Genomic DNA, 27,065 nt, shown 5'->3' with positions numbered 1-27,065 from the left:
AACAAGTTATGAAATTGGCTTTTCAATAAGTGTAAAAAGCACCTGGAAGAGGCTTTTATGTCATAATTACAGTGAATCATAAGAAAAATGAGATAACCAAAATGCTTGAATATGTTTTCCTTCTATAGTGGTTGCTCTTGGTGTAATGTAATGGAAATGCATGTACGTAAAACCATTCAATGATGTGTGTATACTATACGTTTTTCCTCTTCGAAGTTCTTTGTGAAGTAGTTTGGCACATTTTTCAGTTGTGTGGTTTTTAATATCAATACTTCATATCCTCTCAGGTATGTAATGTTGAAATTGCTCAACATTGCAGAGATATCAAATATTTATTTTTTTCTTTCTTACAGGGTGATCTAACAACAATGCTGCAAGAAAAGCAAGCTGCTAGTAAACAGGAGGCAGAATCCACGACTGGTTATGAAGGTCATGACGAAGCCCATGAAAGGTATATGCTCATTATTGTTTAGTTGTAGCCCATTCCTCTACATGTAAATACATGAATAATATATTTATTTTTCATAATTATATCTTAGAGCATTTTTGTCATTACATCCATTTCCTTTATTGCTGACACAGACAATGTCCTACAGATTTTAGCATAGTTTCCTTCACTGTCAGTTGGGTCACAGCTGTCAGTGTTGTGTTGTCTCATTTGGTATATAACAGTTCAGTATTTTTTGTTTTTGTGATGGTATATTTTATCACAATGAAGTCTGCTTAGCTCAGCTCGCTTCTTGATCTTAATTTCATTACAGTTTCTACATATCCTTGAGACCAAATGTCAGTTTCTATATTTTCATTCAAGTAAAAATATTGGCAAAATTTAATTAGGAGTCTCTCGTGTTCCAGTTGTAAAGTTGTTAGCTCTAATGGAAACTAACACATTTTTTTGGAAATGCTGAGAGAGGTTTGTATTGTCTTGGCCAGCTTGGTTACTGTCGATTAGGATGCTTTGTAACTGCCATCCTTCAAATATTTTCAAGAGGTTAGCTAGCATTATGCAACTTCTATGTGGATTTAATTTTAACCATAACAACTTATATTTCCCTTTCAGTGAGGCTGAAAATTATGAGGATAATATCTTGGACTATGAGGAGGAGGATGTAGAAGACGACGACAAAGAAGAAAAAGACCATGGTGAAGAGAAGGAAAATCAGGGTGAAAATGAAGAGTACAATGAAAATGAGGAATATCAAGATGATGAAAACAATGAAGGGGATAATGATAATGCAAATGAAGAAGTAGAAGCTAATGAAGATGAGGAGGAATATGGAAATGATGATGAAGCAGAAGGCAATGAATATGGGGAAGAATACGAAAATGAAAATCAAGAGTATGATGATAATGAAGAGTATGCTGAACAAGTAGAAGATGAAGAGGAACAACAGGAAGAGGAGGACGAGGAAGAGGTGGAAGAAGAGGAGGAGGAGGTGGAAGAGGTACCACAACCTACAGCTAGAAGGGGACGGTCAAGAAGAGCATTTTAGTGCTATAGTCTTCGTCGTTGTTTTTACGTCTTAATTACCGTATGTATGTGTGGTTAGACACAGAATGAGTTTTCCCTACTCTTCTGTCTTATGAACTCCCTGCGTGAAATCCTATCTTCTGTAGGTCCTCATCCATGCCCTTTCTCCATGATTTTCGTGGCCTTCCTACTGGCCTGTGTTATGCTACTTCTGTATCTACTACTATTTTTAACTGCTCCCTTCCCTGTCTCATTCATGTGTAATACCAGAAATTTCCTTGTATATACAAACAAATTATTTACAGCGGTGTTGAATTATGAACTGAGTACTGTATTGTGAAACCAGTACACCTTTATAGATCTCTTATACCAAAGTAATATGCCAACTTGTGGGTCTCTGCCATTGTGAAGGAAGGAGTGCTTTTGAGAACGAGGTGGTAATAGAACAGTTTGGTTCATGGTACAAGTTCTTTGGTAAATGCCATTGCAGTGTACTTTTGAAAGATACTAGGTGATTTGGATGGAGCGTTTTGCTATTCCATTCATGGGGAAATAAATGCATCAAGTTTATTGCCTTGGTTTTTTTAATACTGTTTTCAGTGTATGAAAAAATTATTTGCTCCTGTTGTGAAATATTCTTGTAGAGGGTTGAATTTTTACATGAAATAGATACAAACTAAAATAGTTTTGTTTGCTGTGGATCATTCAATATTAGTTAGCAAATAATTTCCCTTTTATGGATTTTCAAATACCGAGCATTACATCATCCTGCAGAATTTGCTATTGCACATTAATGTGCTTGTTAAATGCTTAATGATCATAGTCTTCTGTGCTCTCAGAATTTTTCAACTTGGACAGTCATAAGCAATAAATATGACAGTTTTTATTCATTGATTTACTGTAAGTCAGCCCATGATTTCATGCTTCTGATAATGTTCATATAAGGAATTGGCTGTCTTGGTAGGGATTATTGTGAGAATTGTCTTTCAGAGGAACCATCTGCCCATAGATATATATATAACTTGCAGAGAGCTCTAAAGTCATCATTTGGCTTTGCTTGTACCTTACCTGAATTACAAATGTAGGCTTAGATATGTCAAAACTATACTGCTGCCAACAGCTGAGTTTTTGTATATTATATTAAGAAAGGTGTGATGCTAATATTTATACTTGTAAAAATTTCATTTTTTCCTTATAAATGATCTATGAATCAGTGTACATTATTTTTTCTAAAATTTATCCATTGACACAGAAGATGTGCCAGTTGAAAATTTGTACTTAGTGTTGAAGGAAGGTAGTTTACTTTTGGCAGTGTCCTCAGATGACTGATTTCAGTAGCTGAAAACATGAAGAGTTGTAATGGGAGCTCTAAAATGTTCTAGATTGTTTTGTTTCCATTTTTTAAATTCTCTTTACCTCGTTGAATGGTATCAATCTCTGCTTTACTTAAAGCTGTTAAATACATCACTTGAGTTCCTCCTGGTCATCTACTACAAATGATAAATACACACCAGGATATTCTATCCTTTTAAGTTTTCTTGAATATGCTTCCCACTAGCTTCTTACACATTCCTCTGTATATTATTAAACAAATGTATGCAGTCTTATGGGCACTGATTTCTGTTTTTCCAAATATATCTAAATTTTAGATAACTTCTTTTTTTTTATGCAACCTATATTTTTAAGAAATTAAGTACGTTCATTGAAGTAGGTTGTGAATGATATGGTTTAGTTCAAATATCTCTCACAAAAATTCTCTAACAAAACATTATGCAGAAATTGTGATCATTGTAATGATTAGTTCCACTTACAAATTGCAATTTTGCTAAGGGTTCTTTTAAGTGACCCTCCAATGCCAGCTGCATTGACCTCTGCCTTTTACTTTCCAGCAGTTCTTTTCAGCCCTTTTCTATTCAGATATTCAACGCCAACTACAATGTTCATACTTTCCTTTTTTTCACTCAACCACAAAACCTTTGGGAAAGCCTGTAGGAGTAGGAATGTGGCTTCATGGTCTTTTAAAAATAATACTCTGAGCATGTTGTGCTGGATGGGGAAATGGTCCTCAGTAATGTGCAACTTATAATGATGTCAGGGTCATCAGGAAGTGCAACAATTATTGGAGTAGGAGTTTAAATAAATGAAGCCTCCTACTGTTACCTCACACAGTGAAATAGGAGTTTCTGACTTAGTGGCCTGGTTGAATTGTAATGATAACTGCATCTTTAATGGTCTAAAATACTTCAAGCTTTATAATCTGTATTTGCATTATTGAGCTATTGAAAACTTAAGATACCTATAGTTCTGTATTGCAATTGGTTATAAGATTTCTTTGCTGCATTTACAGTTAAGATCTTCAAAGTACATCAAAAGAAATTTTTATTTATTAAAAAATTCTTACAAGTTCACAACAAATAAAAACTGTAAACAATACACTTAGCAAATGATGGATGAATGGATGAAGACGATAAAGTATATACATAATGTACAAAATCCAGCATTATGTCTGTTGAACAACATACCAACAATATCACTCTTCAGGTACTATTCATATTTGAGAATAAAAAAAAAAAAAAATTGTTCTGTGTTTGACTATGAATACGTAAATAAATTATTGTTCCCAGAGGGTTATGGCCCTTTGGTAAGTAGCAAAACTAAAATAAACGAGTAAGGGTGAAACAATATATTTACGTTACTGTAATGAGCAACCACATTCTCATTATTTTTGGGTGTGAAAAGAGTTGTGGAGATGATTAAACTTTAGTTAAAAAATATCAAACTGGAAACCACTGCTCCTAATGCTGTTACCAAAAGTAGCAGAGTGTACATGCCACTTCCTTACATGTTAACATGTTGGGTACCACTTTAATAGTGTTACTCCTACATATTCTTTAAAAAAAATGTTCAGCTAAAAATATAACTACCTTGTTACAATATCGTAAATTCATTTATAACTACACATTGAAGAGACAAAGATGTAGATACGTACACAGAACAGTCTTTTAAATGGCTACTTTTAAGTGAACAAGCTATTTGCTGATTTTTTCAAGTGTAATTTGGTGTTATACGTGCGCAGGGACACTATCCAGAAAGTTCTGAGTGCTCATTATGACAATTGCTTTCATATAATGTAAGTATCAAGTTTAGCTGAATTATATTCCTGCAGTTACTGACAGTGAGGAGGGAATGTAGCTTTTTTTTTTTCTCTTTCTTGCTTATGCACTATAAACATCTTACAGGACGGGTGTAGTATGGGTATATCAATTATTTACAAGTACACTTCACTATGTGGATACAAAGTTGGGAAGATTTCATCCATTGCTGGATTACACTTAAAACTGACACTGATTTCTTAATGTCTTAAGAATCCTTATAAAAATAACTTAAAAATAAAATAGCAATATTATTAGATACACTTCTGTTTCATTTATTTAAATTCTAGCCCAAACATTTTCTTTGTCTAACTAGAGTTGTGTATCCCTTCAGGCAAACGGTGTTGAATTGGAGAACTTGTAGCTGTAGTGAATTGCTGTGTTTGTAAGGTAGTTGTGTTTCTTAATAATAATGAACCTTCAGAGCCCTCTCTGCTGTATGACTGAGAACTACTATTTTGGGGGATTTGTTTATCACTGGCATTGACCTGTGAGGATGATTGCCTTTTATCCTTGTTTTCAACTACATCTTGACCTAATATTTTGAAGGGGATATCACCTGAATTTTGAGAATCCTCCTCTTCATAATCCCCTTTTAATGCAATGGACATTGAAGTCTCAAGGATGAGTGGCAATTTTCCCGATATCTGACTTGACATAAATGACCCCTGCTTTTTGGGCAGGTTATCAGAGAACAGATCTGGGTCATATTCGTAGGCACCACTTTCAACAGCTTCAGCATCAAAATTATTTTGGTTACTTGGCAATAATCTTGATGTAATAGTTGAAGTATTAGTGGTGTTGAAGCCAAATATATCGAGTAATGAATGAATTGGTGAAATGACATGAGCAGCACTCTTGGGTTCACTCTTCTTATAGTCTTCCCTTGGTTCATGTACTGCATGTATACCTTCAAAATTCCTTCCTTGAAAGGTATTTCCATATGTGCTAGCGTATGGATGCATTGCTCTAGCTTTTGGTGGATGAGGAGTTGACAAAGTTCCAAGTAGGGGAGACACTGTTGTGCTTTCAGGAACTGGTATGTTTCGCATAGCTTCATTAAAATTAATTTTTGGAATGATCATGGGTGAGAATTGATCAGGCAGTACAGTGGATCTTCTCAGGAAACCTGACGACTTGTAAGAATAGCGGGGTCTGTGAGTATTTCCTGATGGACAGACAGATAACGCTAAATTTGTTCTGAAAAGAATTTTAGAAAATTTATAGGGTGTATTAGAAAGGTTATAGAAAATTCATAGGGTGTATTAGAAAGGTAAACTATTAAATTAGCAATAAGTTCTGTGAATATTAACTCTTAAAATATTTAGGCAGTTCTTTTTATTGCATTAACATCCCATGACAAAGAAGTTAACAAGACAAATAAAAAAATAGCAAATGATTTTACCTGATAGCTATGTTGATTATGTTATTCCCCCTGAAAAAATCTGTTGCCACAATATTAGCCAAATGAGCCCAACGTTCTCTTAGCCACATTGTCACGGGCCGATTGACTTTGTCGGACAGTCCACGAACTCCCTCATGAGAACGGAGAATGAGATCCCAAAAGGAAGGGGTGAGGTGAGCCATGGCTGCCCATATTCTTGGAGATGACTGACGCAAGGTCATTTGGCCATCTAGATAGTGCTGAAGGTCACCTAACATTTGAGCATTAGCCCAGGCTTGTGGTAAAGGGGGCCAGATCCAGTCTTCTTCTTCAGCTACATCAGCATCTATGTAAGCAAAGATAACACGTTTTCCAATAGACCAAATCTGATCTAAGGTTACTTGAGGGCCAAGGCGATCAGGCAAGAAGTCTCGACCAAAGGTATTATTCAAGAGAGAGAGTAACGTGGGCACAGCCTCTGAGAACTCAAACCCAACAGGTGTGCGATGAATATCAATGATAATAGGATCTTTAGAAAGAGTTAGAAAGGTCTGGATTTCACTTAAGACCTCTTCAAGGGGTCGCCACTGAACGAGGTCGTGGTTAACCCACAACTTCTCTGGTGAGTTAGAGTAGTATGCAACACGTAAGTCAAGGTACCTAGAAGTGCAGTATTGTTAATAACAGTAAATGATAATTACTATTTACACAGGAAATGAGATTTAACAGTTAATTGCTTTCTAAATCTGTAATCATGTTACTCAAAGATGAAGCTTTCAATTTCATATAAAAATGTCACAAGGAATTCATACCTAATTCCATATAGCAGTTGACTAATAATGCTTTCATCTTGGCACACTACCCAGCCAGATACGACATCATCTTCATCTTTTAAAGAATAGGAACCAGAGTTATGAGATCCTGGGATAACTAGGGATCGAAGTGATCTGGACCCCAACACGTCCCTGGAAGAAAAGCAGAGTTCTGCATAGTATTATGAAATTAAAGGGGAAAAGAGGAGAAAAACAAATAATATCTACCCCTGTTTTTCTATCACAACCTGCAACTATAAGTAAGAAAACAATGTAAACATGTTATTTACGAAAGACACCAGACAAAATTGGAACTGTATGTTGACTAAAGTTGCCTGAACTTATAAGGAACTAGAAGAGAGCTTAAATTATGAACAATGAACTTGAGCAGTTCAAATTGGCAGCAAGTTGAACAACTTTACACTTGAAATCAAGCACAATGTTCCTAGTGAAGGAAAATGAACAACGTGAAGCCCTTTTAGTCAAATCTGTTCAAGTAGTAGCAGACCTGAGAACTTCTTTTTCAGACCATTGAAAGGTAGCCAGGCTAATGGTATATCTGCCATCATTTTTCATTGCTTAGTGGAAAGGAGTGTATCTAGATTGTTCCATGGGTGAACAAAGGTAGGCATGCACTCATCCATTACATTTCTAATGTTTTATTGCTAGCTGAAAGGGAAAATAATCTCTGCTAACTTCTCAAATACTCCATGATGCATAATGCAGGATGCAAGGACCACACCAAGAATATGACCTGATCCAAATATGGACTGTGATACTTCTTTCAATTCTTACTGAAGACTAATGATGCAACAAGGAACACAATATAATTTCCGTGAAATTGCATGACTGTGGCAGGTGTTGGAAGCTATGACTCAAAACTGCCAAGATACGTTTGGAATGCCACTCTTGACGATTTTTTGGGAAATCAACTGAAGACGTATGATGATCCAAGTTGCAAAAAACATGATGACACAAGGCAATATCAATCAATCAACCGTCAACAATGGCTGTTGTGCTGGAAAAACTAAATCACCCAGCACCATTGACTACACCAAAACTAGTGTGCCGAGTGTGGATAAATGACGGTGTCATGCCCATATATCATTACTCCTACTGGTACATTATTAGACACTGTCTGAAATTAGGATAAAAGCAAAGATACAACCACAGGTGACTAAGATTAAAGCACTGATAATCAATTCTTGGTTATGGAATGAAAGCTGGAACTGAGACTTTAGGAGAGTTCTTTAACTTTTTCTCATGTGGAATTGGACACTGAATGTTGTTACTTCACTGACTGTGAGTACTTATTCCAATTTCGTCTTGCAGTATGACTATACTCTGTTTTTTTCCATCTGTCCACCCGCCTGTGGTGTTTGCGTATGGTAACACTGTGTCCCGGGCTTTAGATAGTTACGTTATGTGTAAGTTTTAGGTAAATAAAAGGTTATCTGGGTGTACATTTATAACTGAAAAGTGTTTAATAATTTACTGTATGCGAATTACACCGTTAATATTCGAAATAGGATATTATTATAATTGCTGAATGTAACTATCTAAAGCCCGGGACGCAGTGTTACCATACGCAAACACCGCAGGCGGGTGGACAAATGGAAAAAAACAGATTATAGTCTCATGAACCATGACCACTGCTTCTCCATCCAATTACTTTGTTTGACATGGGTCATACAAGATATTATTTTTTTATTATTTTTAGAGTCATAAATATAAAGCATGAGAACCATCATCAAAGACTGGCAAAATGGCTTTGAACATCAATTTCCTTTCATAATAGTTAAGATAGATTGTCTTCCTGAGAGCAAAAAAGTTGCCATCTATACATGCTAGGAAAGCATAGATATTACATAACATTTGCATTCAGCACAAATGTTGGAGTATGCGATGTAAATAAAAATACCCCATTATGGTAACCATAAAGGCATGCCCATAACCTGGACAAAATTCAAGTTCATGCTAGAGTTAGGGGAAAGTTTGCTCTAAGAAGACAAAAGTGCAGAAGCTGTCATTACATAAAGACATACATTCGATCATTGTATTGGTAAGTATGGGGGGAAAAGGTATTTCAAAGCTTGTTTATTTTTTGAAATAAAATTAGGGATAAAATTATCAAATATATTTATATCTATAAATGGGCTACCTTTGCATGCTTCTAAAAAAAGAGGTTCATCAATATATTATATTTGCACTGTTCTGAAATAAGGAAATAAAAACAATACAGTCTGTTAAATTTCACAATATATACCGAGTTAAGCAACTGCTCTCCAGTGACGAACTCCACTGCATTTAGAAATATAATTATTATCGAGTCTTAAATAGCAATTTATTAAAAGGAAGTCACTGTAGAGTATATAGTATTATATGATGTTCAATAAAAGTGAAAGAAAAGTCACTGCAAAACCCATACTCTGCAACATAAGCAGGTCTTGCATTAAGTAACTTTTCTTCCAAAACTTCAAAGAAGGGTTATTTCTCGTCCTCAAAGTATGTAAGAAGTAACGAACCTGTTTTGCCAGAGCCAATTTGGATGAGATGCTAAGCAGTCAGCTGCGACGGCTATGCCATTCCTTATGAATCCAGTCCAAACACCAACACAGCCACCTGCTGCTAACATCTGCAACTGATGAATTGGAAAAAGCATGGTAATCCACTGCTGCAAAACAAAATTAGACTAAAGATTACTTGAATTTTCAAAATCTATTCAGTGATGTAGGATTCAAACAATTACAGTCTTCTGGTAACTGTATTGGGCGCTTGAAGAAATCTCAACAAAGACATTAACTAAAAAGCATGAAATATCTAAATCAATTTTATTGGTGGAATGTTTCAACTTGCTTGCAATTCATTTATAAAGAGATAAAATAGGGGCACACGTTACACTTAAGAAAATGAGTGGTCTAAACACAACAACGGAAGTGTTTCGATATCAACAAAACATAAAAAAATTAATAGCTAATAACAAACAAACGAAATAATGACAAGGAAACATAGCAACAATTAACTAAAAATATATTCAATGGACATGAAGCACTGTCCCTACTACAGGCTAATATAATAATAATAATAATAATAATAATAATAATAATAATAATAATAATAATAATAATAAATAATAATAATAATACAGTAGTTAGCCTTTATGCCCAAGACATTTAAAGAATGAAAATCTATTATATCAGCATTTAACACGGAAAAACTGTATAAGAATGATTTTCGCACCAACTACCAAAAAACACTTTTTCAAATAATATAAATTTGATAAATAACGTGTTAACACAAGACTGCATTAGTTAAAACTTATCAATTATCTGGAATTCTCTCTTACAATAAACATTTCTGAATTCTCTCTCTCTTTGAACGAACTTAGGGCTAGTAAACATTACTTAAGGTTCTTTGCAGCGTCCTTTCGGCCTATAGCTGCAACCCCTTTCATTCCTTTTAGTGTACTTCTGTTCATAATTATCCTTTCTTCCATCTTACTTTCAACCCTCTCCTAACAATCGGAGGTTTTCCTCTTGTTACAACTTTAAACTCTCTTTTACTCTCAATTTTCTTTTCAGCACTGAATGACCTAAACAGGTCCCAGTGCTTGGCCTCTGTCCTAAATTTTATATTCCAATTCCAGTTCCAAACTAAAGGCAAAACATATTTATGTGGAAGAAGGAAAATAAACACCAGACAAATATCACAAACAACACTTACCTCAACCCTTCCTTGGGTGACATTGGAAGTAAGTTGACCTTGGGTTGAGTAAGGGGTATCCCAAAACAGAGGAGCCGGCATCTCCCATGGTGGCAGAGATTCCTCTTGGGGCACAGGAAGTCCTAGAGGATTTGATCTTCTCACTGGGGGACGGGGATCCTTCGGAAACACTCCTACCCAGTCACCTTCAAAGATTTCTTCAGCTTCCCAGTTTATCTGTTGGCAAAGATGACAGTGAGACGTTTGTCGATTGAATGTTATAGACTGTGAAGGGTTAAATGAAACCACAAAATTAATAGTTTATAATTTAAAGTTCACCTTTACAAAAGGGAAGGAGCTTGGCACCAATCTTAAACAGTTTTTCTTTACTCCATACATTATCTAAGAAGAAGAAGAAGGAGAGAGAGAGAGAGAGAGAGAGAGAGAGAGAGAGAGAGAGAGAGAGAGAGAGAGAGAGAGAGAATATTTTTTTCTTTCAGCTAGCAATAAAATGGGGCAGCCTATATACACAATATAGACGTTATGCCAAGGACAGTGTTTGGACAGAGGGCAGTTACTTGAAAGTGAAACATACTTTAGACACTGAATAAGTAGACGTGATCCAATGAGAAGATTAAATACAGGATCCACGTTCGACTGAGGGAGAGAGAGAGAGAGAGAGAGAGAGAGAGAGAGAGAGAACCCCCTCTTTCTCAACCTCAGTAACCACAGCTAATGTTAGTAAATGAATAACTCGGTTGAATAAAAACCTATTGATGAATACACATAACACACATTTTGCAACGTTTGTAACTTCTGTGAAGACAACTCTTTTAATTAAGAAGAAAGGGATGGTAAAAGATAAAAACACATCTTGAATTTCAAAATACACTATAGTATATATTCCAGATTCTAGCCTAACTATCTCATAGAAAAAGGATAGAAAACTTGATAATTACTATTAGTCAAGTCAGTAAATGTTTTGAAGAAATTTAGATACTACCTGAACCAGCCTAAAGGTGAGATGGTGCTGGATCCTTATTGGAGAGGCCTTCAACGTAGGCCATATTCTAACACCAACTCCACCAGTGCCTACCAAATCCGCACACACTGAAAAGAAATCAAACATTTATTAGTCTTTGAAATGTTTTCATCTATGTAAAATACCTTTAACGTTTCAAGTAGAAGATGTGGAAATATGATATATACGAAGTGGAACTGGCATTTGAATGCTGCCATATGACAATTCTCAGAAGCAATACATACTTTCATTTCCCGATCCACAAAATATGTGAAGATGAAGTAATGATGAAAAGGAGATGGAGATGACTTTGACATAGTCTTTGCACAACCCGTAGGAGCTATAATTATAGGCTCCTATGGGCAGCAGAAGAGTTGTAAGACCCAGACCTACTTAGATGAGAGCTATGAGAAAGAAGGCTGAAGATTTGTGGAAAATAAAGCACAGGAAAGACCTGAGTGGCAGAACGTGGCATTTACAACTTTCTGTCAATATTTTGAGTACTACCTCAAAGCCTCAAGGCTGACGTCTTCAAAGGGCAAACTACACAACTGTTCCTATTTGGATCAATTTATTCAGTCACAGAAAGACCAAGATTCAAGACTGAGACAGCTTGGGCTCGAGAAGACACGAGGGACAAAGGAACAGACAAAAAGGAGGACACAAGATAGAAATACTGGAAAAGGCTCAGTGCAAACAGCGATCCCAACTATAATAATTTATAAGGTTTCAACTGAGATAAAGACAAAGATTCTTGTCTTTAATCAGTTTTTGGCTCCACGTGACTTTCTATTGAAGTGCAATTCCCTTTTGCATCTAATGCAGCAGTGAAGAGCAGCTGAAACAGCTGTTAGCTTTGTAATGAATAAATTGAGCATTGCAGCTGCAGTTTTTGTTTGCCGATTGAAGGCTTCAGCCTTGAGAATTAGATGAATTACTATAAATACTGAACATGTCTGAAAGTTGTAGAAACCACGTGTACACTAGGATTTAATAATAATCATAAAAAAAAGACGGTGCCTATAAAAGAGATCACATGGGGAGGTCTCCAGCCCTACACTGGGGATGTTTTCGCAGAGGAAGCACGGTAACTCCTGGAAGGGGGGTGGGGGCCTCACCTTGAGGTAAGGGTCAAGGGTTCCTACAGAAAACATCCTATGAGGATATCTTCCAAAAGGGAGCTAGGGCGTCCCAGAAAGGGATCCCAGAGAAGAGTACAGACAGTCCTCAAAGGATGCCTTCTTGAGGAAGCCGTGGTTCTCACCCTCGTTGTGATGCTGGCTTCCAGGGGTGCTCCCCAGCCCAGCCAGAACCCAGCCTCCCTCCTGGGAGGGCAGCTTCAGAGGACGACCTTCCTACTGGGAAGGCATCTTTGGGGAAGGGGCTGGAAGTCCTCTTCAATGGATGCCTTTCGTAGGAAGCCTTGGCCGCCACCCTTGTGGTCAGGTGTTTCCAACAGGGACGTTTCCCGGCTTTTCAGAAGCCTTGCCTCCCTCCAAGGAAGGTAGATAGAGGAGGAACTAATTTCTGTGGGTGGCCTGCCTCTCTCATGGAAGTTTCCTTTTGGGGAGAGGATAAAGTCGCTCCTCATAGGATCCCATGCATAGGAAGTCTTGGTCCCAAGCCCACATGATGAAGGATTCCTCCTGGGATGCTTCCTGGCCTGGCGGAAGCTAGGGAAAGGTAACCCACCATCTGGATGGTGGGTACCCTCGGACTTCATGCGGGAAATACCCAAGGAGGAGAGGTTTTACGCTTCTAGGCTCTCTTGGGTTCCTAGACCACGCATGCCCAGGGAATGCTCTCCCAGAAGAGGGTCTTTTGTTGCCAGACTAAAGCACTTCTAAAAGATTAAATGATGGCATGTCAATGATGGTCATCCTTCTTGTTATCAGGCATTTTGATTCTGATCATAATACGTTCTCATTCATCAATTCATCATCATCATCATCATCATCATCATTATTCTTATTATTATTATTATTATCATCATCATCATCATCTCATCATCATCATCACTCTCATCATATCTCATCATCATCATCATCATTACATTATTTATTATTATTATTATTATTATTATTATTATTCGTGGTTACTTGCAAGTCTGATCAATATAGATTCAAAGAATATTATAAAGAATGTTCACTGATTTTTATCTGCCTTCGAGTATCTTCCGAATAATAATTACATAATTACAAAAAACATTACGCGCTAGCATTCGTTTCGAGGATGGTGCATTATTGCTTGAGCAACTGAACATAAACAGAAAAAATAGGTTGACTACAAGAAATTTTTAATATCACATTTGCACGGGTGCGTGAAGGACGTATGGTATATATAGTACTATTTTTAGCACTTAATAAAGTGTTATCTAAAAAAATTTTTAGTATTCATCGATCCTAACAATTTACTTAGAATTTTATGGACGTTTCTAATGCTGTCTAGTATGTATGTTACTTAATGGTTAGTAGCGCAGATCATTGAGGAAAAATTCTTTGATGTAACATGATCGTCATTCAAATATATTTCCATTGCCTACAGATACATAGTATACGAAAACTATGCAAATTCTGCATGTCATAAACTCTCAGAAGCTCTTAGGACCTGGTGTACTCATTAAATGATAACCGCATCAATACTTTTGTGAAAGAATTTTGAAAGGTCTTTCTGCATTTTTTCTGTTTGTGTGCATGACTCTTTCTTCTAAAGACGAACAAAGTGCGTCTTTTTTTCAGTGTTAGACCAAATCATAATTATTATTAAAAGGCACTTCCCAGGGGTTCCTAAGGAAGTTAGGGAGAAGATCTTTGGGTACATGATTTGGCAGGGGGGCCCCTTTTCTGGCTGTTCCCATGGGAACCCAAAGGCCACTGTTCAAAAGATTAGGTCTTTCTTTGTTCATGGCTGGGAAACCCACAGACAAATGTTTTGACTGGAAGGTCAACGCCCACCCCCCCTCCCCCCTCCCGCCGCCCCACCCTAAACCCCCAAGTTTCCAGTAGAGTCAAGGCTTTAATGTTAATGGTTTAAATGGCGATGTCATTACATGAATGTCATCCAAATCCAAGACATGCACTAAAGTATTTCCGCATTCTCTACACACTTGCCCCTTAATTATCAACAAAACTTAGGTAGCATGAAACTCTAAACAAATATTTTCATATGTTTTAAGATGAAGTCGAATTGGGTGCTCTTTGGTTGCATAGTGCAAAAAACAGTTTCAAATATCTATCATGATATCACTTCCATCCTTCATAAGTCCAACCTATTCTTAGTGTTCGAAAGGATGCACTCCAAACATATTTGCCAGATGTTAACAATGTTATTTATGTTTTAGGGCTTCAATTAAATTTAGTAAGTCCACGCACGCAATAAACAACTATAACATTAGAGCCAGGATTTGAGAGATTTTTAGGGTTTAATTCTTTTGCTTATAACATCTTAAGAGGAATCAACAAGCACAAAAAAGTACATGTTCCCCCCTCTCTCTCTCTCTCTCCTCTCTCTCTCTCTATTACAAAATCTTTCAAGTTCTCTTACCAGACTCATAAATTTTTCATAAGCATGAGCACACCTTAAACATTTAGAAAACTGCTGTTTTACCGTTATTACACGGATTTATGCAAACACGTACGGAAATAATAGTGCTGACATTCCCAAATGACGATCACAAACAAATAAATTACCGTAAACAGCAGTCTGAGTGAGAGGAAAAAAAAAAACTTTTTTACACAAGAGATTTAGAAAATGCATGAATATTGGTCATGCACATGCTCAATAAAATGTATGAGACCATGATACCTCTTGCTTGGAACACTTAAGGATTATCAGAACATTGCCATAAAGAACACTAAAAAGGAGTTTTGAAAAGTGAAGACGACCCAGACATAATACAAATTCTGAAGAGTTTTTCTCAAGTCAGAAATTCTCAGGTTTCAGAGCATCCAAATATCATTTCAGGAAGAAAACGAAAGTACAGAGATGGATGAAGGGGAGCACAAAGATGATATCCCAGATCTAAAAGCAAAGTTCTCAGGATAAACATAAGCCTGTTTCACTTGAGGTTTAGGAAGGCGGAGTATAAACGCAACCTGCTCTTTCTTAGTGGTTTCAGGTCACTGCTCAAGAAGACCTACATCTATTACTTTTAATCTCATTAAAAATCCCTGGCACCTCAGCATGAGAGGAACTTCATAAGGGGCATTTTCAGGACTTGAGTTAGAGACTGATCTTTCTTTTTCTCTCTCTTCTGGTTAATAGATCCAATTTATATACATTTCTTACTTGTTTTGGCAGCAACTCTCAACAGATGTCTCCTTCTATAACCTTTGGCCAACCATCTGCGTCTAGCCAGAACTTGCGCTTGCTTTCTCTCTGCTGACAAATTTGCCTTTTTCTTGTTGGCTTCTATCGCAACATCCACAATATCCGATGAGAGCAATGATTCGACGACGATGACGTTCACCATGTTCCACCATTTTCTGCCGGACGTGGATTCCACTTCGGGGTTCTCAGTGGCCAGGGCACTGCGCCAACCTCCCCACTGCAACAGTTTTTCCACAGGAAATTCAACGATCAGAGCCCACAGCGACCTCCCGCGTTGCTGGGGGATGCGGTCGTAAAGGAGGTGTATAAGGTCGTCCTCGTTCGTGATTTTACTCCAGAGATGGTAAATACTCTCCCATAAGTTCAATGATGCTGATCTCTCGCTGGATGGGTATGTAACAACCAACCTTGACCTTCGTTGCTGAAGTTCCCCAAAGGTGGGTTTGGGGGATAAGGCGTCGGGCACGAGCCAGTCTTTGAAGTTGGTTTCTATCAACGAGATCAGAACTTCTCGCTTTTCTGGGTAGTCGTCAAAGTCATGCGACAAGTGATTAATGTCAATGACAAGAATTTCATCCGTCTGGGACATGAATCTGACTACATCGTATATCAAAGACTGGAGGGGTATATCACACGATAAACCAACACTGACGTAAAACATGCTTTCGGTTCCCGGGTTATACGAAATGTTTACTTGTAAGTATCTGGAACCAAAGACCAATTGCTGCCAGACGATATTATTCTTCGAATGATTTTCTGCAGTGGAATGAGTGTTGCAAGGGCCGATGTGATTTCCCCATCTCGAAATGTATGTCCCTGGTAATACAATATCACCTAATCTGAGATGCGACAGCTCATCCGTCATCTCAGACATCCAGTGAAGTTTCATTCTGAGACAAGACGAATAGAGGACCCTTCCCTGGCGAATGTATCCGGCCCAGTATGGCAAACACGAACGCATTCTGGATGTTGAAGAAGGGATAATAGCATCGTCCCATAATTGACCCGTCTGCAATATGCCGTAGGAGGCGGACACATTCACTGCAGCAACGAACGATCTCCCTGCGTCTCCCTCCTCGGGCTTATGTCTCCAAAGGCCAACCACATCATCCTCCTCAAAGTCTGTCACGCCGTACCAGTGAATTTCCAGCGCTCTGACTTCGCCGGTACCCGAAGCGTTCTCGCTCACAGGAGGAGCAACGGCGACATAAACTCCTCTGGCAAGCGAGCCACGGTCTGCAATGTGCGAGAAAACAACATACACTCGTAAACACAGGGGGAACCTTCAAACTGGTCTACATTTTCCGTGGTCTTAGTGAGACCACAGAGGATGAAAGGTCTAGCAAATCAGAATGTACAAGGGGAACGTCATTCTTTGGTAAACTTATAATATGCATGTTATACTTTCACTGGAAACGTGAAATATATAGAGATACATTGCGATGTACGATATTAACTTCTAAGAAAGCTCTCTCATCTAAAGGTCGACTTGTAAAGGAATCTGAATACTTTCCGGAAAAAAGCAGTAAAGAAACAATTCCGTCTATATCCGTTGAGTATTATGTTCAAATTAATTCATCAACCATTCTACCTAACATTTCGGCTTCCAATAAACGCCTGAGACCAATTCCTAGAAAGCCACATTAAATAGCATACCATACTAAGCAGATTGAGAGAGAGAGAGAGAGAGAGAGAGAGAGAGAGAGAGAGAGAGAGAGAGAGAGAGTCTGTACCTAAAGAGTGAATGAACCTCAATTTACTACAAGCCATTGTTTTCATGTCAGTGTGAGAAAAAGACAAAAAGAAAGTCTTGGTTCCGGTCAGTTTTGTTTCAGGAACAATTTCTTGAAACGATGAAATTAAATTTCTTTTAACAAGTAAAAGAGCATTTGCTCTACATCTCTTTAGCAGTCATTTTATAATTCGAAGTTAACAGTTAACTCTAATCCAATTAATGTTGATAAGAACCACACACACACACACACACACACACACAATTCTGGGTCACTGCGCTTACAGGTGCATTAATTTGGTAGTTCAGCTTTTTTTTTCAACTGAAGTACAAGGTATATAGAATTCTATTATAATATATATTTATATATATTATTATATATATATATATATAGATATATATATATATATCCTGACTTAAATAACGGCAAAAATATCTGCTAGAACCAAACTATAGTAGATTTAACCGTGCCTCTGATGTCTAGGCCAGTCCCTTACGACGCACCTGATTGGCTGTTGATAAGTCAATCACTGGGCTGAAAACTCTCAGTCTCTCTCGAGAGTTCACTCAGGCAGGATGTATGATCCACCTCTCCTGAGGGATACATCTTTCAAAAGTATCCCTCAGGAGAGGTGGAACATACATCCTGCCTATGTGAACTCTCTCGAGAGACTGAGAGCTTCCGGTCTTGTGATTGGCTTATCAACAGCCAATCAGGAGCGTCGTAAGGGAAGAACCTTGACATCAGATGCACGGGTGATATGAATCTACTATAGTGCATTACTTGATGTGAATCTACTATAGTGCATTACTTGATGTGAATCTACTGTAGTGCATTACTTGAAGTATGAATCAAGATTCCGTCACCAGCCAGAGGCTTCTGCCCAGACAAAGCTTCAGAGCAGACAGGCCATGAGGGTCAGATACACCCGAGTCAGGTCAATTCCTATGCTCAGCGCCGAAGCCACCAGTGGTGACAAAAGGTGTACTACTGGGCTACCCACATCGATTGGCTTCTTAAAAACGACTAAATGCAGTCACTGGTATTTAGGATATAATAAACTTCAATTACACATTCACTCACACACAGATGAGAAGAAAGAATGATGAATGATATACAGATGTTTCGAGAGTGAAAGTAGTTGCAGACTGAAAGCAAGCAAGACGAGAAAGGCAGCGAGCGGGAACGCCTGCAGAGAAGTTAAAGAACAAAAGAATGTCTAAAGAGGTAAAGGTTCAATTTTCTGTATGGACTGTTGGATCGCGTTTTCTTCATGGGCATAAAGTAAAAGAAAATAGCCTTTATTGGGTCTATGAGAACTGCAGATCATACCGCAGTATGACGTCATGGTTCAGTAACCGTTTTCTACCAAACTACTATGAGATTCAGGGCCTCTGTAACACGGTTTTTTCGCAATAACTTTTTATCTATGCATTTCATAAATAGAACCCTTATTCAGAATACACATTATATCTACACATACATTTTGACTGTATTCTGCATTACATAGGTTGAATAAATTTGGTACTTATCATGTAAAAGTGATTATTTTCGAAGACGGGCCAACTTACTCAGAGAAAAGGTTTCGAACGCACTCGTTACGTAACTTATGACAGCATTTCTTCCCTTTTTCTCGATGGCTGATTGGCTATACGTAACGAAGGCTAGACCTCTGGCAACAATGACATAAAAATTTAAATACAAGCAAAGCAGCACACCTTTATGAACTCTGAACCTCTCCACTGGTAATTGTCATAATGAACAAACCAACAAAATATGTTAATAAATACAAAACCACTTCGATTATTAGTCTAACTCCCAAAATAAGTGTCCTAAGAAATTACAGTCTACTTTATATGTCACAGTCAGATTGACAAGATGTAAGGAATAGTTGGTAATTTTCAAAAACATATTAGACAAGCTTGATTTGATAACTGCTATATCCAATGTCAAGCAATTTTTATTTATTGGCTATCTACCTATTTACTGAAAAAAAAAGCCGGTACCGTATTTTGGCTTTAAACCTTCACCAATAATTATCGTCAGAATGATGACTACATGAGGCTCCACCCACTTTGGCCTCGTTATAATTCAGGATAACACTGCAGGCTATCATGGGCATTTTTGGATTAGAAAATTTAACTTCTGGTTATAAAAACTCATTTCTCGAGTAGTTGTAAGAAGAGCTAAATGATCCTCAAGAATCCCAGCAGTTGGCCTAAACGTTTACTGCTATTACTACTGTTGCGGCGGCACTACTGCTACAGTAGTATTACTATGCTAGGACAGATACCCCACCCACTTCTATGTATCATTCCGCCATTCATAAAGTCTTTATATCCAACACGGTCGTACAGCCGAAAGAAGAAGAAAAAAATTATATCGGATGATCCGTTGGTCTGCTGGAGATTTTAGCACATATAAGCTTGTATTTACTTTGGATAAAAATCTTATTTTAACAAAAATAGTTATATAAAGACTGTTTACATACTCTTTCCCTCTCTCTTGGTGGCATAGTGAATAGTTAATGGAAATGTTCAAAATCCTGAATGATATTACAAGTATTATAATCACGTTACGCTAAATACAAATCAGACCATAAACATTGGATTTAAACTAGAAACTGAATAATTACCTATTCAGGCTACAGTAAGTATGGCCACGGGCTTTTTCTTGACTGTATAAAGTTGTAAGTCGTAAGACAAATGCAGTTTTGCAACCACGGGGACGATTCCAAATCCTGTTAGCCAGTCTTGACTGCTATGGGTTTCAGAGCCGATGGAACAAGGTGAATGAGTTTCTGTCTGGTGGATGGGAGGGGCAACATTTCGTAAAATAGTGTTTACCTTGCTTACGTAATGAATGTTTTTCGACTCTTGGCTCGTTATCATTGGCCATGGCGTCGGCTAGAGAATTTTTACTCTATAAAAATCAAAACTATCGGGTTTAGGTTATTGATAATGGTGACAAAATTTGTGTGTGGTTGTACAATATACATGTCAACTTTCAGCTACATCCGATGCTTTGATAAGGAGTAAAGTCCAAAAAACCGTGTTACAGAGGCCCTGAATCTCATAGTAGATGATTGTTTGTATAGTGTTTTTACGTTGCATAGAACCAGTGGTTATTCAGCAACGGGACCAACGACTTTACGTGACTTCCGGACCAGGTCGAGAGTGAACTTCTATCACCAGAAATACACATCTCTCACACCTCAATGGAATGCCCAAGAATTGAACTCGCGGCCACAGAGGTAGCAGGCCAAAACCAAACCGACCACGCCACTGAGGCGCTCAAACTAGATGTGGAATCCTAAATTTCAATTCGAAGTAGTCTGGAAACTTTGGGTATAGGTTGGTCAATTTTCACAATGGGTAATATTTTGTTTTTCCTTCGACATCCTCAATTATAAGTGTTTACAAATACAAGAGAGGTTAGAGGAGGAGGGAATAGGGCCTAAGAAAGAAGGAAAAAAACCAGATTACCGCATGCAGCATCGCAAGCTTAATAAAACAAAAAAAAAGTACATCCACACCTGAGAGGTAGGAAGAGTACGTGGGAACAGGAATCTGGCAACGCTGCAACAGATGGCATCCTGGAACGTCTCAAGGTCATGAACTTTTTCTATTACAAAATAACGGGAAAAGCCGGAGTTATTTTCTCTCTCTCTCTCTCTCTCTCTCTCTCCTCTCTCTCTCTCTCTCTATCTCTCTCTTGTATAAAGAAGCGTCTCCCGATTGCCAGTGGTTTTGAAAAATGTCTCGATTTAGTGGATGAGTTAAAGATTATTTTGTGTGTGTGTTTTTTATTTCTTTAAATTTACTTTTCATTTGCCTTGAAAAATTCGATATGGAAGCCAGGCTCGCAAATAAGGTATACATACTTATCCAGTCTATATATTCAATACTAAACATTCCTCTAATACAAGGAATATTCACAAACTAATTACAATCTGGTTCCTTGCATACACTGGAAACCTAAACGTGATTATGAAACGTACGTAAAAATACTGTACTTTCTAAGTCGTTAAAAAGTATCTAGGACTAACATTAGGCTTTAACATATACTAAGACAATTTGCTCTCAAAGAAAATACCGCATTGAAACCACCTATGTCCATTCCATGCATTGAAGGGTTCACCGAAGAGCACGTTAAGTGGCCATACTTCATACTTACACGAGGTTTCACTTCAGCCAAAATGAAATGAAATTCTTGAGAGAGAGAGAGAGAGAGGAGAGGGAGGGAGAGGAGGAGGAGGAGAGGAGAGGAGGAGGAGAGATGAGGGGGGGGGCGGGAAAGTGTATTCTATTCCTCAAGTTCCCGGGAGTTTTTTTACTTTTAGCCAAAATAAAAAATGAATCGAGAAGCGTGGAGAGGGGAGAGAGCGAGATACAAGAGAGGAGACGAGAGAGATAGAGAGAGAGAGAGAGAGAGAGAGATGAGAGAGTGTATGGGGGGGCTATTCTTTCAAGTTTCGAAGTTTTACTAGCAAAATAAATTAAATCTGGACGAGAGAGAAGAGAGAGGAGAGAGAGAGAGATTTAGAGAAGATAGCGAGAGAGAGGAGGAGAGAGAGAGAGAGGGGGAGGGGGGGGGGAAGTTTTGGACTTTACAATCTTGTTTCTAAAATTTGCCCCAAAATGTTAATCGAGAGAGAGAGAGAGATGAGAAAGATAAGAGAGAGAGAGAGAGAGTAAGAGGATACTGAGAAGAATTTGATAAAACGAGAGGACCTTACATCTTGTTCTGGTTGCCCCAGGTCCCTCAGAGAGAGAGAGAGAGAGAGAGAGAGAGAGAGAGAGAGAGAGAGAGAGCCAGCCAAGTGCATCTATTTATTCTCATGTTCTCAATAAAAAGTCAGAAAATTCTCCTCTCCTAGGCGAGTTTAGCTTAAATGAATTAGGTAAAACCAAGAAGTCGTCTGGGGAGTCCCCTTATTCAAGGTCAACACTTTTTGGGTGACTAGGTCACGCACCTCCGCTGTAATATTGCGCAACAGACGAAGCACTTAATCACTAACATTACTAACATGATGGTGATACCTGACGATAGTTTTTATTTGGTATCTATGTTACTACCTACATCTATGACACTTCCATACCATGACATGATAACGTATTTCATGTCATTAAGGAAGGCAGAAAACAGGCAAAGGTTGTCTATGAGAGAGAGAGAGAGAGAGAGAGAGAGAGAGAGAGAGAGAGAGAGAGAGATCCCAAGTTTCGATAGTACTAATTGCCTGGCCTGGGCAGTTTGTGTGAGACATCTTAATTAATTCCATGCCATCTTTGAAAAAAAGCCTAAAGAATTTTATAGTAGATTCTCTTTACGCCACTAAGTTAAGTCAACTCCGAAACAGCGTCCCTTCCAGATGATAAATTTTGAAATAACTAGACATGAAAGGAAGGGATACAATAACTGGACTTAGACAACTGATAAACTAGATTGTGGGGAGGCTCTACACATCAGGATGTTTGTAAATCTCCTGAAAGGTTTTGCGGCGATCAGAGGGAATACATACTTACATATGAGTTTTATGGCAAAATCCTAGACTTCTTATACAATTCTTAAACTTAAATTAGACAAAAATACTAGACTTCTAACACATAAATTAGACAATATTACTATTCTGCATACCTCACTGCAATTGACAGTTCTTCCTCACAGACACCCCACCGCCCCCACTCACATCCTACCCCCTTTAACACTGCACTATCACCGTTGCTGGCTACTTGCGCCAAGTTTCTATATTTTTATTTTTAAAGATTGTATTCTTTCTTAGTCGTTGCTGACTGGAAGCATACGAGATAAATCTTGTGTCTTGAAAAACTTTTTGAACTTTCTTGTTAATCAGTATTACAATTTTCTACGTAGGGAAGGAACCAGTATCGTCACACCAACAACGGAAAAGGATGAGTTTTGGATAAGGTTAATAAAATAACCACAACGCAAGTTATTATTTTTGACTCCATGGCATGGCGAACATTATGTGAATGCCTGCCTTTTGACACTTAAAATTATATTTTAATGATTATATATCCCCAGTAGTTAAAAATATGTCATATATCTTATTGCTCACATCGCAACTAGACACATGCATGTTTGTATATCCAGGTATAATATTAATTTCGTTGATAAATGTGGAATAAAGCATTCAAATTCAATGCAGAGTACAGCTAAGTGAATTCACAAGTACACAACTCTGATAAACATTATTTCTAACCGATGTAAAAAAAAAAAAAAAAGGCCTTGTAACAACAGTCCTGTGACGAAAACAGCATAAAGGGTTGGGGTTTCGTTATCCCCAAAATACCAGAAGCTAGTGAACTTTGCCCTTTCTGGAGTTTTCTTAATCTTAACTTACTTATTTGTAAAAGTATCAGGGAAGACTTCTGAGTTCTAGATACATGCCTAACTGAGAGTTAGGCATGCAGCTGAATAGAAAAATAAAACAAATGTAGGAATGAACAATGTTCATTATAATGAAGTTACAGTAGTGTACTGAGACTGCTAACATTAGTTAACCTGGCCACTAGATACATATCTCATAGTATAAGTTACTATGATAATGACATTTCTTCATTTCCTCTGAGAAGCATACTTCTTAAGACTCGGTTGCTATGTAAAATGGAACTGAAGAATTTTTGATACCGTAAGAGTCTGCCATAAAAACCGCCACTTCTTAGACGAGTCTTCAGAAAGAATGAAAAATAGTAATTTTATAGAATTCCTAGATAGATGTCTTAAACTACGTTCAAAAGAACTTAATATAAATTTATGTACCAGTACCAATGACTGACACGACTACCGATACTGCCATAATAGCAATGGCACATTTCATTAAAAGATACAATACCCAGTACAATGAACTGTACCGGTGCATGCAACAAGGACTCCTGGCAATGAAAATATCAATGGCTGCTACACCTTTCACAACTCTTGTACTGATGAAAACTTTATTGGAGAAATTTTTTTGCTATTTAGATATATTGGCCGGTTGTTGTTGTTGTGAATGTACACATGATACGATCTACAGGCCAAGAAAGTGCTGTTTATAACCCAGTGATGATAAGACTTCAGTGCATTAGTACACAGAGTCCTCTTCAGGGCAAATCTCTAAACCATGTACCCAGTCACCAGCTGCGTAATAAAATGTTGCAGACAGGCAAGCCTGATTGCACAGCTCATTTCTCTAGAGTAACACTTTCTATTAATGCAGCAGTTAAAGAAAATTTAACAATTACTATAACTGTAATACAAAGCGTATATAAGAAAAACCTTAAATTAAATTGAACTTTAGTCATCGACTTCAGGGAAGGTCTCTTCCACTGGAAAAGACGAATTTGTGACCCTGACAACCTCCCTCCTTTCTGCACAGCGAAGTCGCATCTCATTAGCTTCCACTGCTACCGAAACGACATCGGAGGACAAGAAAAAGTCCATCGAGACGATATTAACCATATTCCACCAGTCATTACGGAACCAACTGGTCACCGGACTGTTGGTTATGTTAGCAGCTCCGCGCAGCCCTCCCCAACGGTCTATGGCCACGTCTAATGGCGTTGGGGTAAACTCAGTCATGGCTGACCACAAATACCCTGCGCCAGCTTGCTTAGGGATTTCTTCGTACATGAAATTCTTCAAAGCTTCTAGTTCGTTCACGTCGCCCCACACATGGTGGACGCTGTCCCAGAAGGAAGGCGATGCAGTGGGCTTTGGATAAGTAACAATCAGTCTTACGTTATTCTCCCACAGTTCTGAGAGGGTGGGATTTGGGGCGAATGATCTCGGGACGATCCAGTCTCTGAAGCTCGATTCTAGTAAGAGAAGGAGGTCCACTTCTCTCTCAGGGTATCCGCTAAAACCGTGTTCCAGTGAATGCACATCGAAAACAACGATCTCATTACTCTGGGACATGAAATGAACAATGTCATCAATATAGACCTGCAGGGGTGCAATTCTCACGTCCCCATGATTGACGTAGAATTTCTCCGCCGTGGAATTATAGTAGGCAACCCTTACGTCCACGTATCGAATGCCAAACACCAACTGCTGCCAAAAATGCTCATCCTGAGTAAAGGTCCATCTACCAACCAACGATCCGATGAGGGTAGCAAAGTGCCCGGCCGATCCGGCATCGTGGGCACCGGGTAGGGCAATCTCGCTGATTCTCTTAGAGGAAATCTCTGATTTCAGAGCTGACATCCAGTGTGGTCTTATCATCAAGCAGCTTGAGTGGAGAATGACGCCGTTGCGCAGGTATCCTGCCCAGTACGGAAGGCAGGAGTCCTGTAGCAGATCTCCTTCAGTAGGAACCTGACTCCCATTCCATCGCTCTTGCGTCATGAACATCCCTTCGGCAGCAGACACGTCCTGCTTCTCGACAAGGCTCTCAGGGGACACTGCGGGATCTTCTCTCCAGAGGCCAATGGCGTCCCCATCCTGAAAATCACCAATACCAAACCAGTGGACTTGCACCCAGCGGAGGTAGCCTACGCCGTCTATGAATTCGGCATCTGAGGATATGGCTACGTACACGCCAGTGCTGGCCAGTGCACAATCTGCAACGTATGAGATTTCGTTTTTTATTGTTTGAATTTCTCGTGGCCTCGTACAGAATTGTTGTGACATGACACAAGACATACCACGAGGAAACACGCAAACCAGTGAAACGACAGTTTATATATAATCAGTTTAGGTAAGTTTTTAATAAATCAAAATGTTAAAATTGATATAGTGAGAAGTTATAAACGCAGTCTTCTAAGATAAAAGCACAACAAGGCGCTCCTTTACGAGAAGTTTGAACATAAACATCCATAACCAATATGTTTCAAGCTCAGACGAAAAAAATCCCATTTACCTTCTTAATCTCTTCCCAAATTATTCCACAAAAATAAAATAAGCGATAAAAAATAACACACACACACACAAACAACGGGAGATATTAATTTTTACCAGGGTGGAACATACAAGTCTCTGATTAGAAGTTCTTCCAGATAAAAGCACAACACAGCATTCCCTTAACATCCCACAACCAACAGATTCCCAGCTCAAACATAAAATCCTTTCATTATCTCTTCCCAAATTATCCCACAGAAGCCACAGTACACAACATAAAAAAAACACGCACACACAAAGGAGATATTATTTTTCCACAGACAACAGCATCCAGGTCTTTGGTTAGGGAGAACCCACCACCCGTGTCCTTGTTCAGAAAATAAAAAAATAAACTTCTCTACTTTCAAGTGTACGTAAGTAAGTGCGTACCTTACTCAAGTTGAAATATGAAATTCACTTCTGATAAACAGGGTTGATAATACAGAGGGTCAGTGAAGACTGGCTTTTACAAGTGGGAAAATGACAGCTGGAGTTATCATAGTTTTTAAAGCCAGCGTTACGAGCACTGTAAAATTCCTTAAGAATTCTTTTCAAGAAGCCGTATCTCCAAAACCGTACAATTT

At 38.3% G+C, this 27,065-nt stretch overlaps 2 protein-coding genes across 4 annotated transcripts in view; one reads left to right on the top strand and one right to left on the bottom strand.

The window, feature by feature from the left end:
* LOC135208684 (glutamic acid-rich protein-like) overlaps positions 1-3,124 on the top strand; it is a 51,185-nt gene extending 48,061 nt beyond the window's left edge. For both annotated transcript variants that reach the window (XM_064241125.1, XM_064241126.1), the window contains exons 16-17: positions 354-451; positions 1,061-3,124. In XM_064241125.1, coding sequence (XP_064097195.1) covers positions 354-451; positions 1,061-1,493 — 531 coding nt within the window. In that variant the 3' untranslated portion in view covers positions 1,494-3,124. The remainder of the gene's footprint in view (positions 1-353; positions 452-1,060) is intronic.
* A 715-nt stretch (positions 3,125-3,839) lies between these two features.
* Positions 3,840-27,065, bottom strand: part of LOC135208685 (uncharacterized) — a 42,115-nt gene continuing 18,889 nt past the window's right edge. For both annotated transcript variants that reach the window (XM_064241128.1, XM_064241127.1), the window contains exons 3-8: positions 11,525-11,631; positions 10,543-10,758; positions 9,345-9,460; positions 6,820-6,972; positions 6,029-6,667; positions 3,840-5,823 (exon numbers count right to left, since the gene is read on the bottom strand). In XM_064241128.1, coding sequence (XP_064097198.1) covers positions 4,932-5,823; positions 6,029-6,667; positions 6,820-6,972; positions 9,345-9,460; positions 10,543-10,758; positions 11,525-11,631 — 2,123 coding nt within the window. In that variant the 3' untranslated portion in view covers positions 3,840-4,931. The remainder of the gene's footprint in view (positions 5,824-6,028; positions 6,668-6,819; positions 6,973-9,344; positions 9,461-10,542; positions 10,759-11,524; positions 11,632-27,065) is intronic.

Source organism: Macrobrachium nipponense, chromosome 35, assembly GCF_015104395.2.
Source record: "Macrobrachium nipponense isolate FS-2020 chromosome 35, ASM1510439v2, whole genome shotgun sequence".
Taxonomy (NCBI): Eukaryota; Metazoa; Arthropoda; class Malacostraca; order Decapoda; family Palaemonidae; genus Macrobrachium; species Macrobrachium nipponense.
This window is presented reverse-complemented; position numbering and strand designations above follow the sequence as displayed.